The following is a 16,909-nucleotide window of genomic DNA, read 5'->3' on the forward strand; positions in this document are numbered from 1 at the left end:
ATTATAGCTCTTTGTAGTGTTCTGGCTTTGACTTTTAACATTTAATCTGTCTAAGGATTTATCCTGTCAATAATCAGAAGATTGATTAATGCGAATGGTTCTTTCAGTTGTTTTGTAGTGCATGGAAAATTCCAAATATCCCGTTGTTTTGCAACAGCTTTAATCTCTCGGATATTATAGTCTCATAAATCGAGTTTTTGTAAAAAAAAAAAAGAAAAATAGAGAATTACTATAGCAAAATATAGTGTATTTGAAACTGCAAAGACTGCGAAGCAGATTAAAAAAAATCAAACAGAAAAAAGCATAAAAGTAATTTTTAGTTTCAGCACTGACATATTTCAAAAACATATATTAATATAAATAAAGAAGGCTTTAGCCAAAGACGTTTATTCTACTGATAATATATTTTTGGAACACTTTGGTTTTGACCACTTAAATTAAATGATTTTCGTGATTTTTTCTGTCAACAGTGAGAAAATTACTGCATAAATGTTCCGACTATTGGGGTACATCTGTAAAACTCAATTTTTACAGTTAAACGGTAAAAGAAAAGTATATTCAATTAATATTGGCAAAAGCTCACACTTGACCCTGTTATATATATACATATATATATATATATATATATATATATATATATATATATATATATATATATATATATATATATATATATATATATATATATATATATATATATATATATATGTTTTTTTTTTTTTTTTTTTTTTTTTTTTTTTTTTTTTTTTTTTTTTTTTTTTTTGTCATTTCTATAGGAAAAAGGTTATCCAATCCTAGTCAAACAGTTTGTGATAAAGAATTGTAAGTAGGGAGCCAGTTAGCCTAATAGTAAGAAAAAAACCTAAACCATGGTAAAAATAAAGGTAGAGATTATGGTATTGGACCTGGAAGTTTTCTACCGGTGGTGCTGCTCTTCTTCTCATGGGCCTTCAAACAGGAAGGGCCATGGGGGTTTAGGCCAGAAATTCTGCCCGTTCGTATACCCTTCTTGTTTACCTTCCTCATATTTCTCTGGGTAGGCCTACTCATTTAGATCTGGGTCGAATCTGGATGAGATACTGAATCACGTCACTGACTTCCGTTCCAAAGCAAATAAAACATGGAAATTCGAAAACAATTATTAAATTATAAAAATGAGTTTGTATGATGATTTCAAATGCATAAGGTTTATTAGATTTAAAATTACCCATCAGAAGGAACAAGGCTGAGAAAATTAACCTGGTTTTGAAAAAGGTAGGGAGCACTCCCGAAAAGGCAAGTAATGTTCGTGCAGATCACACCAGAGGCGGATCCAGGGGTGGGTGGGTGAGGGGGGCTCGACTCAGTCATAAGTGACTTAAAGAGCCGATTCTCAAGAGACACGCTCAACTCTTTCCGGTTAACCGTACTGCTGCAATCAAATATTGTGAATTGTGCTGACTTGGCTTAACCGTGCCGTCTACCAGGGCAACGCTTATTTTGGCAGAGGTACATGTGTGGAGAAGTAGATGGCTTCAAGTTAAGAGGGAAGGGGGTATTTTTCCTAGTTTAGTGGAAGAAACTGCCAAGGAATGTGACAGACACCTATATCCCTATGTCAGCTCACTTCTTGATATTGTTATATCTCTTCCGGTGAGTGTGGCATCTGCCGAGCGTAGAGTCTCAATTTTACGCAAACTGAAAACCTGGCTCAGAGCACAGATGGGGCAAACTAGACTCAGTGGTTTGGCCCTCTCTAATGTGCACCGCGACATCGATATCAGCATTGACAGAGTAATGGGCAGGTTTGCGACCATTGGAGCCAGGAAGCTTGAATTTTGCTTGTAAACAGTTGTCAGTTGATTAAGTACAGTTTTTGTAATCATTATTGTAATATATGAAAACCACATTTTCGTTGAACAAGAGACCGCCAGGGAAACTTAGAACGCGAAAAATAAAGTCAGCCTTGTGGTCAATAAAAAGGACACAAACCCCACTCTTTTCGGTAAGAATCGCCCCCCCCCCCTAGAACGAAAGGTTGGATCCACCCCTGGATCACACCATAGAATTCAGCATATCAGAGAACTTTATTGTAGAGGTTTCAAGTTCCTAGCTACAAGAGATGTAACTTTTACGGTTTTGCAAAAATTATAGCAATCGTTTTTAAGAACTCAAGTAGATCATACAAAATGAATGATAAATTAAAAAAAAATAATCCCTAATTTAACTAAATTGATTTATTTGCTGTTTCTATGTACAGCCATGCATCATTACGTGTCAGCTATTCTAAAGGAGGGTAGTGGGTTTTTGTGTAGGTGAGGGGGGAGGGGGTACATGCCTTAAAGAGTGCATTTAGCTTCAAAAAATATTTAACTCTGCCAGAGCCTTCAGTTAAATATAGAAGGGGGTCTACGAAAGGGGAGGGTGGAAGTTAGTGTCTAAACTCTCGTCCTTTTAATTAAGCCGGAGTAAATGTGATGCTGGGTGATAGAACCCTATTTATTGCTGAAAAATTCTTTCTTTCGTAGCATACAAGATTTTATTGGAATCTTTATAATAACGAACGGTGAAGAAGAGGGGGGAGACAATTCGTGAACACTGTAGGGAAATTTTCTGGGAGGAGGAGACGGATGACACTAGGAGGTTTTTTTGTTGACGTTTAGATTGAAACATTGAATTTTGTGTTTATTTGTTTTCTTATATTGCACAGTTGGTGGTAACCAAGTACTTTTTTTCCAAGACACCCTACCTTTCAATGACGAACAAATAAATACCTATCCCTATTGGATCTTTTATTTGTTGGTTAACGAACTGTAGCCTAAGTAAGGAAGTATTTATAATATAATATACATTAAAACAATTAGCTTTTTATAGTGGTTCTGAAACAAAAATTCATTAAGTTTAAACTTAATCACCAAAATTTATGTTCCTGAGAAAATATGCCCAATTTTCGAAAAACAGGAGAACAACCATTAAAGGGTAACTTGTGTTTTATTAGATAATTCCCATTCGGATTGAGCATGTAAGAAACCACTTTTTTCGAGGGTTGAAGCCTTTAGTTAATAAAAAAGTGAAAATTAAGTTTTTTTTCGGGAGGATGAAATAAGTGCGGGTTTATTGGTTTGTTTGTTGTCATTTGCTTGTTGTTTTTTTTTATAGCCAGGTATGATCTTATCTAACAATGGTCCACAATATCGGAAGAAGGATCATTAGAGAGAACATTGAAGGCTCTATTTATCTATTATATCTTTGTTTTATTATCACATAAGAATCACAGTTATGAACCTGCTTAAGGTAAAATTAAATGCTAAGATTGACCGGAAAATAACATAAAGCAATTATTGCTTATATGGGTAATTATTTTACAAAATTCAAACTTTACTGTAAAGAGCGAGGTATTGACGAGGGGGTGAACTTCCACATATGCATAATATGAGGGGTTCACCATCTCGTCACTACCTCGCTCTATATACCAAAGTTGTATTTTTGTTCCAATTCTTTAAGAATGACCCCTCAATCACAAAGGCCATTTAATTAGAATAAGTAGTTCTTTTGAAATTACTAAAAATTCTTTGGCGTATACAGCATGGTATGGACTAGTGGAATAATCCCCTCATATGTGCAATAGTTTCTGTTAGTTTTAAGTTTTAATGTTAGTCCTTATTTTCAGTTTGAAAAACTTGGTTTTTAATTGAGTTTCTGATTGTTTTTTTTTACATAATGCTGGGACATCCATTACTCCCTTCATAGAAATTATCTTCCCCAAAAAACCTCCCCCGTGGAAAGATCCTCTCATGTAATCCAGTCCCACCACGAAAATCCCCCCTGAAAACGTCTGTTACCAATAACAAAACTATATGTTAACAATGGGCAAAGTTCATAACTTTCAGCCCTTTCCCGGGGACTGTGGGGGATTAGGTTGTCCTAAAAGACATAGTTATTAGATACTTCAACGATACTGACCAAAATCGCTATCTCAAATTTTGATCCGGTGCCTTTAGGAAAAAATTAGTGTGGGAGGGGTCTGGTAGCCCTCCAACTTTTTGGTCACTTAAAAAAGGCACTAGAGCTTTTAATTTTTATTCAAATAAGCCATCTCGTGAAATTTTAGGACCACTCGCTCGATAAGATCACCACTGGGAAAAAAACAACAACAAAAAAACAATTAAACACGCATCTGTGATCTTTCATCTTGCAATAAAAGCAAAATTCCACTTTTGTGCAGATAGGAGCTTGAAAACTTTGCAATAGGGTTCTCTGATACGCTAAATTTCGTGTTGCAATTTTAATTTATATTGTAGGACTTTTCTATTACAGGAATTCTATAGGAATTTTATAGGAATATTATAGGAATTTTCTCAAGCTCAAAACTTTTTAATACTAGGACCAAACTTAGTGAAGCCTATATATTTAAAATCAGCATAAAAATCTGACTTTTTTGATGTATCTGTGTGGTACTTCCAAATTCAAATTTTAGAACTTCAACTTGCAAATCAAATGAGATTGATGTAGTATTACGGCAGAACAATGTTCCTGTTGCAGCCATAAAAGAACCCTGGAACCTGACTGAAGTGACAAGAAAACTCACCGGTTATGCCCTATATCTCAGAACAAGACAAGCTCTTGGTGACCAGAGACTAGGCGGTGGAGCAGCCCTCTACGTACGTGAAGATATCCCAATGAACGAGCTACGTGAACTCGAAAGCATTGAACATGAGGCTGTGTGGGTTTGGTACAAACCATCAGCCATGCCGAGTGCTTACTCATGCATTATCTTTGCTTCAATTTACTGCCCTAAAAGTGCCAAAAACCACCGTGATCTTTTCACATACCTCCAAAAGACTGTCGACCACCTTCGTGCTTTTTATGGAAACCCTGCTATTGTTCTGGCTGGGGACTTTAACCAAACCAAGAAAAGATGGCTAGCATCATGCCTTTCCCTCAAAAAGGTTGTAAATTTCCCAACACCTGAATCCGGCAGCATAATTGATTTAATCCTAACCAACTGTGAGACATATTACCAAACCCCTGAATCCCTTGGGCCACTTGCCTGTTCTGATCACAACGTTGTGCTCTGGTCAGCTGCCACTGCAATACCCGGGCCTAAAATTAAGCGTGTCAAGTACCGTCCGCTTACTGATTCGGCAATTAGCACTTATGGTCGATGGATAGCTACTTACCCTTTTCCAGAGGTCTATGGAGACGAAAGCCTCAATAAAAAAAGCCAACTGTTCAACGAAATTCTCCATGCCAAATACCTCAAGTTTTTTCCTGAAAAGACTTTCACTAGATGTGAAAGTGATAAACCCTGGATAACCCCCCAGATCAAGAAACTAATCCGAAAAAAGTGCAAGATTTTCCAAGAAGGAGATTTGCAAAATGCAAAAAAAAATTGCGGAATCACATTACCTCTGTCACGAGAAGTGCGAAGAAAGATTATGCGCGTGAGAAACTTTCGGAGAGTCTTAGGCACGCTAATCCCAGGAAATGGCACAGAGTGGTCAAGCAAATCACAGGCAACTCCATTCATAATAGCATAAAAATAAGCCACCCTGACGGAACTTACACAACTTCTGATGAGGTTAATCAATATTTCATCCGCATCTGGACCTCATTTCCTTCTCCCACACAAGCCCAGAAGTCTGAAATACTTGACTCCTGCGCAGATGAATGTGAAGTTGTTTTTGATGAGATGACAACCTATAAGACCCTGATGAAGGTGAAAGTAAACTGTTCAGCTTATCCAGACGAACTTCCACCCAAACTGATTCGAGAATACGCCTTTTTCATTGCGAAACCACTTTCAGTGCTGATAAACCTTTGCTTTAGTATAGGGATCTTTCCAGCTGTTTGGAAGAAATCATACGTTAGATTAATTCCGAAGGTTACCAACCCTAAAAGCTGTGACGAACTTAGACCTATTTCGCAAACACCATGCCTGGCAAAAGTGGCCGAGACCTTTATCATGAGGGTCTTACTTGATCAAATCAAGGGATCTATCGACCAGAGACAATACGGCGGACTGAAAGACTGTAATACCTCAGTGTACCTAGTGCGGATGTACGATAGTCTCCTCAAGTGGGTCGAAAAAGGTCACATCTTTGTAGACCTTGGTGCCATAAATTTCCGAAAGGCATTTGATTTATTCGATCACATTGTAGCTGCCCCTAATCTCAAGCTAATGGGGGTTAAGAAAAAGACTCTTACGCTCGTGTTGGACTTTCTCAGTCAGAGGATGCATCGTGTGTTTGCTCTCTACGAAGGTGATAGTACTTCCGAATGGTCCTCATCCACCTGTGGAGCCCCTCAGGGCACTAAGCTTGCAGCTGTTGTATTCTTGTCTGTAATTAAGTTCCTCATAGCTGACTATGACGACCACTACAAGTTCGTGGATGAACTATCATTTATCCTGAAATATATAGTACAAAACGGAGTTGTGACGCCACAATTCAGTTCAAATTTTTTCAGTGTTTTCACAAAAGAGTGCTCGGAGCTAAATCTTGACATTAATGTGAAAAAGTCGAAGATAGTGCGCTTTAACCCGCTAAAAAGTGATGTTATGGAGCCAAATGTTCCATTCCTTCTAACAAACAGTATCAAGATCCTTGGAGTTACTTTCTGCAATGACTTCAGCTTTGCCGCACATATTGAAAACGTGGTTAAAAGTGCAAACGCTACTCTACAGACTTTAAACGGTATGCGTAGGTTCAGTGCAAACACAGAGAGTATTAAGTATGCATACATAGCGTATGTCCACCCCATTCTGGAATATGCGTGCCCTGTTTGGGTGCCCTCAGCACTTAGAACAGTGTATCTTTGTCAGGAGCTTGAATCGGTTCAGAAGCGAGCGGTATCGATCATCTTGGGCCGCCGTGACATCCCTTACGAAAAGGCTCTGGAAGTGCTAGGACTGCCGTCACTCCAAAACCGGTACGAAACTCTGATAATGAGTTTTGGAAAGTTCTTGCTTTCTAAATCTCAGCACCGTGACATTCTACCTGATCAACCTCTACCATCAAGAACGAGAATGCAAGATAAGTTAGTTCCCGTTAAAGCAAGAACAAACCGATATGGTAATTCTTTCGTCCCGGTTTTCGTCAAAATGTATAATAAGAGTTAATATTTATAGTTTGAGTTATATTTAAGTTTAGTTTGATTTTGTATATGTTGTAAAGAAACACTAATCAGCGATAGCAGTCAAGTTTTTGCTATTAAACCTGTCTACTACTACTACTACTAAGACCATCTGCAGTTTATACGCTAGGTTGCACGGGTTGCATAACTTTTAACCCTTGCCCCAAGGCTATGGGGGTTTGTGATAGCCCTGGAGGCATTATATTTTTTTGGACTATTTTGAACAGAATGTCTATCTCACAATTTCAATCAGATACGTTTGGTGAAAAGAGGGTATTCGGGGTGGGGGGGAAGTAGTTACCCACCATCGCCTTTGACTCTTAAAAGAGAAAAATAACTTCCAATTTTCAATGAAATGAGCCACCTATAAAATTTATGCAATCATTCCTTCGACAGAACCTTATTTACCCACGGGGCATAACTTACAATCCTTGCCCCCTGGCTCTGGGTGCTTATATCAATCCCAAAAGCCCTATTATTTGATCTTTGGACCATTTTGAATAAAATTGTCTTCTCAAAATTTTTATTGGATGCGTTTCAGGAAAATACACAGAGTGTGTGTGGGAAAAGGGTAGTTCCCCTTAAATCACTTTGACCTAGAAAAGGCACTAGAGCCTCTGATTACCAGCCCAATGATCCCTATCCGAGGCTTATATAACCGCCTTTTCTATAAGAACCGTATAAGCCCCCAGGGCATAGCATAAAACCCTTGCCCTGAGGTCTGAGGGTGGATAGCCGTCCTCAATAACATAGGAGGGGACTAGTTGCCCTCCAATCTCTTTTGAATATCAAAAGGGACAACAGCCCTTTCAATTAACAATCAAATGAGCCACTTGATTGAAGTTCTTATGACAACTCCTTCTATACGAAGCGCCCTGGTCTAAAAAAAAAAAAAAAAAAAAAAATGTGCTCTCATTGTTCTTTACTTAGGCAGCACTATTGCGCTGTCTGTGATCTTTGAAAATGAAATTTCAGTTGGTTGCATTTGACGAAAGAAGACATGGGGGAGGGGGCTATTCGCCCTCTAATCTTTTTTTACTCAAAAAAGGGAACTAGAACTTTCAACTTCCAATCAAATCGGCCTCTTACAAAGCTTATACGGCCACCCCTTCCATGAAAACCTTTCAAATCCGTTAGTCCCAAGTTACAACCCTTACCCCTGGGCCCTGGGGGTTGTCGTACAAACTTTAGAGGATGCTCTTTGGATTGGAAATTAGAAATTCTAGTTTCATTTTTAAGAGTCATAAGTGATCAGAGGGAAATTAGCCCCCCTGCCCTCTTGACCTCTCTTTTGCGATGGAATTTTTTAAACAGTCATTTTGTTCAAAATAGCCCCAAGTTAATATAATAAAAACTTCAGGGTTGCAATAGCCCCAGAGAGCCCAGGAGCTAGTGTTGCAAATCATGCAGCTGGGCCATGTAAGGTTTTATTGAAAGTGTGGTAATGTAAACCACGGAGGGGGCTCATTTGAATATAAATGAAAAGTTTTAGTTCAATTTTTAAGAGCCAAAAGTGATAAAAGAATAACTATACCCCCCCCCCCATTGCTCCTATAGTCTGGAAACAAGGGTCGTAAGCTATGCCTCAAGTCATATTATGTGTTCATAGAAGGGGTTCTCGTGTAATCTTTGGAGGATTCTAATTTGATTCAAAGTTGAAAGTTGTAGTTTCTTATTAAGAGCCAAAAGTGATCAGAGGGAAACTAGTCCCCTCCCAAGTCCTCTTTTTCCGAAATACATTCGATCAGAATTTTGTGATAGCCATTTTACTCAAAATTATCAAATGACCATGTAACAATGATTCCAGGGTTGACACAACCATGCAGAGCCTGGGGATATGTTTTTTTAGTTTTGTCCTGGGGGCATATAAGGTTTTTATGGAAGGACTGGTCGTAAAAACCTTGAAGGAGGTTTATTTGATTGGAAATTAAAAGACCTAGTTCCCCATTTGAATAGTCAAAAGTATAAGAGTCAAAAGCTTATGAGTAAAACTCCCCCATAACCACCGGGGCAAGGGCTGTAACTTATGCAGGTTGCCCATTGTTAACATACAAATGTTTTGCGGAAGGGGTGGTCGTTTTAACTTGTGAGGGGGATTATTTGATTGGAAATTAACACTTCTAGTTCTTTTATTAAAATTCGAAAGTGATAGAAGAAAAACGAGCCCCCCCCCCCTTATATCCTCTTTTCCCTAAAGGCATCTGGTAGGAATTTTTGAATAGCTGTTCTGTTCAAAATAGTCTAAAGGTCAAACAAATATGCTTTCGGGGTTAAACCCTCAAGCCTTCGAGGCAAGGCCTACAAGTTATGCAACTTTCTCATTGTTACTTTGATACTTTGTTTCCTTTTTTTACGAAATATGGAGCCGATTTTTCTACAAAATATTGAACCATTTTAAAGAAAAATTCTCCGAGTGTCTCTATTGTCTTACTATTGTTGATACAGTTTTGCTTCAAGTGGTGACAGTTGTTCTTTTCTAGAGCATTAAAGCTGAATTAAAAAAAAAATAGATTTGAAATTTATATTATATCGTTCATTATAATAGCATTATATCTATAGACGCTTTCTGGCAATGCTGAAGAGTCAGGACGAGTTAGGTTAGGTGAAGCAATAATGCTTAATTTTCCATTGCTTTAAGAAGTAGGACTATTTATAAGAAGATTTCAGCCCTCACAAAGGCTCTTTTTTTTAAAATAGAAGGAATTTGGCCCAATTATATTCTTCACTAATTTGCTACCCAAATGAAAGCTGCTCTTTAATATTCGCATTCATGATTGAGAGCCAACGCATGGGAGGAGTTTTGTCTTAGAGCTTTGGAAACCTAATACAAATTTTGCAGGTTTGTGAAGCATTCTAAGTTGTTCTAATAGGGAACATCGGTTTTCTGAAAACCTGTCGTATACTTGAGCGCTGTTTAAAATACAAGATTTTAAGCAATCTCAACATTGATAAAAAAAACATAAAATCCCAGCAAATAATTATTTTGCGTTTTTGATTCTGGAGAGTAAAAAAAAAAGCTTGTTTCAAGTTACCTTTTTAAAATTCTTGGCTAGTTAGGGTTATGTGTTCGAAACATATCGGGATTAGAGTATAATGTGAGCGTCTAAACATGGTTTGAAGTTAAACGCGGTCATGAATTTTGCAGGTTTGTGAAGCATTCTAAGTTGTTTTAATAGGGAACATTGGTTTTCTGAAAACCTGTCGTATACTTGAGCGCTGTTTAAAATACAAGATTTTAAGCAATCTCAACATTGATAAAAGAAACATAAAATCCCATCAAATAATTATTTTGCGTTTTTGATTCTGGAGAGTAAAAAAAAAAAAGCTTGTTTCAAGTTACCTTTTTACAATTCTTGGCTAGTTAGGGTTATGTGTTCGAAACATATCGGGATCAGAGTATAATGTGAGCGTCTAAACATAGTTTGAAGTTAAACGCGGTCATGAATTTTGCAGGTTTGTGAAGCATTCTAAGTTGTTCTAATACGGAACATCGGTTTTCTGAAAACCTGTCGTATACTTGAGCGCTGTTTAAAATACAAGATTTTAAGCAATCTCAACATTGATAAAAGAAACATAAAATCCCAGCAAATAATTATTTTGCGTTTTTGATTCTGGAGAGTAAAAAAAAAAAAGCTTGTTTCAAGTTACCTTTTTAAAATTCTTGGCTAGTTAGGGTTATATGTTCGAAAAATATCGGGATTAGAGTATAATGTGAGCGTCTAAACATAGTTTGAAGTTAAACGCGGTCATGAATTATACGTTACGAAACCCTTCATATAGGAATAAACAGAAGGTGTAAAACCAGCCAGCCCCACTAGCTCAGTAGAACGTGTGATTGAATTAACAAGTATGAGAGCGTCGCGGACTTATCCCCCACCCGTGTCTTTTTTTCCGTTGGTAAGAAATCGAGAATTTAAAATATACCTTTTTTAGTAGAAAGTGCATTTGCAGAATAAACAGTCCATTTAACACTAACTATAGCATGCAGAAGCATGAAAATTTTAATTCAAGGAGGTTTCGTCTCTCCATTTTGGATATATCCTATGTTAAACTAAATATAAAAGAAAAAAGTTTTTTTTTAATTGAAAGTAAGGAACAACATTAAAACTTAAAATGAACATAAATTATTCCGTGTGAAAGGGGCTATCCCCTCTTCGATACCTCGCTCTTTACGTTAAGCTTTTTATTGTTCTAAAAAATACATTTGTGAAAAAGAGTCAAATTTTAGTGCAAAATATGAGGCATAAAAGCTCAAAATATGAGGCATAAAAAACAAAAACTTGTTTTTTAACCTAATTTCTGAACGTTTTTTAACTAATGCAGGTAGGAATTTTGCTAACCAAAAAAAATTGCGTATTAATTCTGGCAGATTTATTCCGTAAATGAAGGGGTTGCCCGTCCTCAATAACTTGCTCTTTACGCGAAGGCTGTTAGCACTCTTAAAAAAGTTTCCCATTCCAATTTAACGGGTCCCGTGTTTGAGTAGCCACTCTTAAAAATTGGGACGGACACTCAAAATTTAGCATAAGAAGCAAAGTATTGAAGAGGGGATATCCCTTCAAATATGGAATAGTTTCTGTTCGTTTTGAGTCTAATTTTGCTCCTTACTTTCAGCTAAAAAATTTTTTTTTGTTATTTAGTTTCTGATCGTTTTTCAAATAATGCCAATAAGTCACGCTTCATGAAATATTACCTCCATCCCCCCATCCATGAAAAACTCTTTCGTGGAAATTTCATTCAACGTAAAGTGCAATCCTTCCCTGTCAAATTTCATTCAGATAGATCCATCTTTGCTGAAAATCCAGTGTCCCCGTAAAATTGCTTGTCGACGATTCAGCCTGAAAAATTCTTATTAGAATTCTTTTATTTGAATAAGATTTTAATCTCTAATCGATCTCGATCACTCCTAAAACGCCTCCTTCCGTGGAAATTATTTCTCGGAGATCAAAACACGTGGAAAATAGCCCCTAGATAATTCTCCCGGAACATATATGCATATAATATTCGGCAAAGAGATTACAAGACAATTAAAAAGAATTTCGTATAATAATTCTGTCAAGTCCAACCAGTGTAATATTTCTCCTGCAAAATTCACCCCCTGGAAACTTCTTTCCAGGGACGATTCTCCCTAGAGATATCCCCACGAGCACAATTTCCCCCAAAAAAGGTCAGTATATTTCCCAATAATAAATATTATACGTAAGTAAAGGGGCATAACTTACAAGTCCGCCACGGATTTGTGTCTCATTTTGCACCTAAAGACATGGTTATTTGATTTTTCGACTATACTGAACAAAATGCCTATCTCAAAATTTTTATCAGATGACTTTGGGGAATAGTGGTCATGAGAGGGGGCCAGTTGCCCTCCAATATTGTTGGTCTCTTAAAACAATACTAACCAAAAAAGGGCCCTTGAACTTAATTTTTGCTAGAATGCACCCTCTTCCGATCATTTAGGACCATAAGTAACGACGAAGAACACGCTGCCTTTTCATCACAAACACCAAAAATAAGAAGAACAATAGGGAATTTTATAAGACAGTGGAAAACAAATGAGAATGAATATTTCGGCCCTATGTCCAAGGGCCGTCTTCAGCAATACATATAAGAAAAAACAACTTACAAGAGGATAAATTAATAAAACTAAAATGAACTGTTTCTCAAAACGGTCCCAGCATCCTTACCTCAGCGAAGTTCAACCAGGACTGATAAATAAATTGTTATGAAACGAGGCAATTCATTGAAATGAAAGAAAATGATTTAAAAACACGTTTTTAATGCCAGCCTATCTTTTTTTCGCTGCTGATCTTATAGGTTTATTTGTGACATGTTCTTTGTAATACCTATTGGGTTCTTATAATATTTCGTAAGGTCATTTTTAATTAAATTTGTGTATAGAGTATTCAGTGAATATTCTCATAAATCCCTATTTAAGGAATTATTATTATTAATCTTAAGTCTGATGTCAATTGCTTCTCGAACTACTTGCTATATGCCTAGATCATTGCTAATAATGGCGGATTCTTCAAAAAGTATTTTTTGGCTAGGATTTTCAAAAACATGGCTGCTTAAGGCAGAATCAAAAGAAACAGAAGTAATATTAGAATTCAGAGCTTTGGTGATATCATCTTTATGTTGTTGTATGCGTTTCTCGAAATTCTGGTGGGTTCTCCCTACATAGAATCTGCCACTGTCGCACGGTATTTGATAGACACCTCTTTGGCGAGTAACTGGAGTCTTATATTTACCAGAATTTAGGAGATTTATGATTTTCAAATTATTGGTAAATACAACAAAGAAGATTATTTTTTGTGCATACTTTTTTAAGATTTCTAGTGATTTTTGGGATATATGGGAGGTAAATTATGCTTTGGGGCTTATCGGGATTCTCACATGGTAAATTATCATTGATTTTATGGGAGTGTCTTTTAACTCTACGGTTAATTGTATACGAATTTATGACTTGACAGAAATATTAAGAATTCCCATTTTAGTGTTTCATGCAAACCTTACTTTCTTACCTTTTTAGAGATGCCTCGGACTGGGAGATTTAGTTTCCCTTGGTGTCGGAAGTTGTGTGGCAACTGGAATGTTTGTTGTCGCAGGCATGGTAGCCAAAACAGTAGCGGGACCTGGTGTTATTCTCAGCTTTTTAGTAGCAGCCATTGCTGCGATATTTTCAGGTATTCGTTTATTTTAACCATTGAATTTTGCTTAATTTTAAGCTGCTGTCCTAAGTATAACTTAAAAAATCTCCTACATTGTAATTAGTATTTTCCTGGGCAATTTATCATTACCTAATTAGGATACCCTTTATCTTCCTATTAATTTAAAATTATTCCTAGTTAGACTGTTTTTTTATTATTATTAAAATCTCTAAGATGAATTGGCCAACCATAACAAAACCAAAGAAGTAAGTTTTGAGCATAGTGGGTTAGGGGCCAGTTAAAAAATACAACCAACCAAACATTTCTTCTGTGCCATAACAATGTGTCCTCACCGTGAAGCATAAAGATTCTTCTCTGCTAACAAAAAGGGGGGGGGGGAATCTAAACCGCAACACTAAGAAAAAGAAAAGATCTAAAGCTAAGGGTAAAAAACAGAAAATTAAACAAATACCCACAATGACTGCTTCTTCTATTTACCAAAAAAAACGCATCAAGTGAACTGCTCCTATCCAGTATTGATTCTGGCCTCTTTTGTGCCCGGGGCCAAATCTTGATTATCACGTCCCCTCCTTATGTCTCAAAAATATTCAGGCCTAATTATAAAAAAATCTTTTATTAAAAGAATTTTCATTTTTTAGATTTTTTTTTTATTTATTAAAATCTGACTTTTCTTACTTTGTATGGGTAAAGATATAAACAAAATAAAAATTTCTGATTTAATTTTTTTACACTTACTGCCAAATGTTCCTTCTACTTTATTTTAATAAATGTAATTTTTTAAAAATCACTTAATGATTATAAATGTTAGATTATTTATTTGAAAATTTTAAGACTCTAAAATTTCTACGCCCGTGGCAAGTGCCCCCTCTGTCCATCCTAAAACCGCTTCTGCTCCTATTGCAACAAAGAAACAACTGACTGCAAACAATAAAAATCATTTAATATGATTATAAATAATCATTTTATTCTTACCCAGTGTAGCTTTTGCCTGCGATTCTTAGACTTCAATTAAACCAAGAACCCAAGCAAAAGATGTTTTTCTTTTCTAGCTGTTTTTTCGTTGTTCCCATTTTTTCAAACTAATTCAAATCGATTTCCCTTTTTTATTCTTCCTTTTCTTTATTTAAAGTGGAAGCAGGGACAATTTTGGGGGAAAAGGGAGCGTGGGAGGGGGCTAGTTGCTCTTCAATCTTTTTGGTCACTCAAAACAGGCTCTATAACTTTTAATTTCTGTTTGAGTAAGCCCTCTTCTGATGTTCAAGGACCATTGCTATGACAAGATATTCCCCGAAAAAAACAATAACAAAGAAACATGAATCCGTAATCTTTCTTTTTGCAAAAAAACACAGAATTTCACATTTTTACACATAAGTGCTTGAAACCTCTACATTAGGGTTCTCTGATACACTGAATCTGATGGTTTAATTTTTGTTAAGATTTTTTTTTCTACTTTTATGGGATGTTTCCCGTTTTTCAAAAACCAGGCAAATTTTAATTGTTTTGTAGTTTTGACAGGTAAAATTAAACTTAGTTGATCTTATATATTTGGAATTAGCAAAATAATTTGATTATTTTGATATATTCATTGACCTAAAAATTCCATGATTTTAGAGTTTCGTTCAATAATGAGCCAAGTCGTTCCTTACTTACATTTCGTTATCATGAACTGTTTGGTTTACTTACAGGCTTACGAAATTACAGGTTTACTTTTGAATATGTAGGCTTTATGGTGGAAGTAGTGCACCCTGTCTGTAGAAATACACAGTTCATTTCCTCCCACAGGTGTTTGTGTGTTCATGAGCAATGATCAGAATTTAAAAGCATTTAGTAGAAATGCTAGTGTCAAGGCATAAAAACTTGTAATAAACAAATGAAATAGAGCAATTAATCTCCCAAACCCAGATTCTAGTAGTCAATCCCATTTAGCTAAAATACTATAAAGTATCAATCAAAACTAAATTTAAAAAACTTTAGCGTAAAGAGCGAGGCGTTGTGGAGGGGACAGGCCTTAACAAATTTTTCCTGTAAATTGGACCATCTGATTAAAACAAAATATTCTATATATTTCCTAAACGCTTAAATATTGTCGCATTCCAAGCATGAAGTGGATGAAGCTCATCCCTGTTTGTTTCCCTCCAGCTAAGCTTTGTAGACTTTAAAATTTAAATCTAATGGAATTCAACTAATATTTCTCCAAGGAGAATATTATGGGGAGCCAACCTTTATCCAAATGCGTAACCAGCCTATATGTTTTGCCAAATTCATTGGATTGAGCCGTAAGAAGAAAAAAACAATAGTTTTAACTTTTAAACAAAAATTTCGGGAGAAAGGATGAATACAGCCCATTCGAGCTGAATTTCAGAAGGATTTGTATATTTATAAATCCACTTGAGACTTATAATAAATGAAATAAAAATCTAATAGGATTGGTTTTCAAGATAATCTGAAAAAAAAGATTAGCCTGATCTAGCTTTAACTAGTAAAATCTTTAAGGATTTTGTTTTTATTTAGTTTTAATCTGTAGCGGCTTATGTCTAGTAGCAGCCATCAATAACGCCAAAGAAGCTGTTTTCATTTTCTTCGCTTTAAAGGGATTCGATACCTTATAAACCATTTTGCAAGTCTTACCGTCAGCTGACCATCTCCAAGACAAAGAGCTCAATAGCGAATTTTCCATGTCGCACAGGGAGCTCTCGTAGCAATTTTTCTAAAATTGAAACTGTATCTTAAATATTTATTGTATTGAACATAGTAAAAAACATTACGTGTAGATGTACGTTAATTGTAAAAGACATAATTATAATAATTGTATAAACAGGATATCTTAAATAAACAATTGACATGGAATCTTAAATATTTAGATTGTTCAAAAGCTAACCAAATAAAAACGCGTAATTAAAAATGTATTATTTCTAAATAATTGCTTAGCAAAATGCCGTCTATTCAATGTACATGTTGCAACGAATGTAAAAAATCTCTTAAATGTCGACATTCAACGGTGAATGTCAATAAAACTAAAGGCTTTGAAATACTTGTAAAACTAATATGTCGGAAATATTTGTTAAATATCCTTATTTAAGACTTTCAACGGAGAATGTCGACATTCAACATGCACTAATAGTGAACAT

At 35.9% G+C, this 16,909-nt stretch overlaps 1 protein-coding gene across 4 annotated transcripts in view; it reads left to right on the forward strand.

Moving 5' to 3' along the window:
• The window catches only part of LOC136026833 (solute carrier family 7 member 14-like), a 334,289-nt gene that overhangs the window by 140,713 nt on the left and 176,667 nt on the right, over nucleotides 1–16,909 (forward strand). For all 4 annotated transcript variants that reach the window (XM_065703537.1, XM_065703540.1, XM_065703539.1 and 1 more), the window contains exon 3: nucleotides 13,643–13,796. In XM_065703537.1, coding sequence (XP_065559609.1) covers nucleotides 13,643–13,796 — 154 coding nt within the window. The remainder of the gene's footprint in view (nucleotides 1–13,642; nucleotides 13,797–16,909) is intronic.

Source organism: Artemia franciscana, chromosome 5 (assembly GCF_032884065.1).
Source record: "Artemia franciscana chromosome 5, ASM3288406v1, whole genome shotgun sequence".
Lineage (NCBI taxonomy): Eukaryota > Metazoa > Arthropoda > Branchiopoda > Anostraca > Artemiidae > Artemia > Artemia franciscana.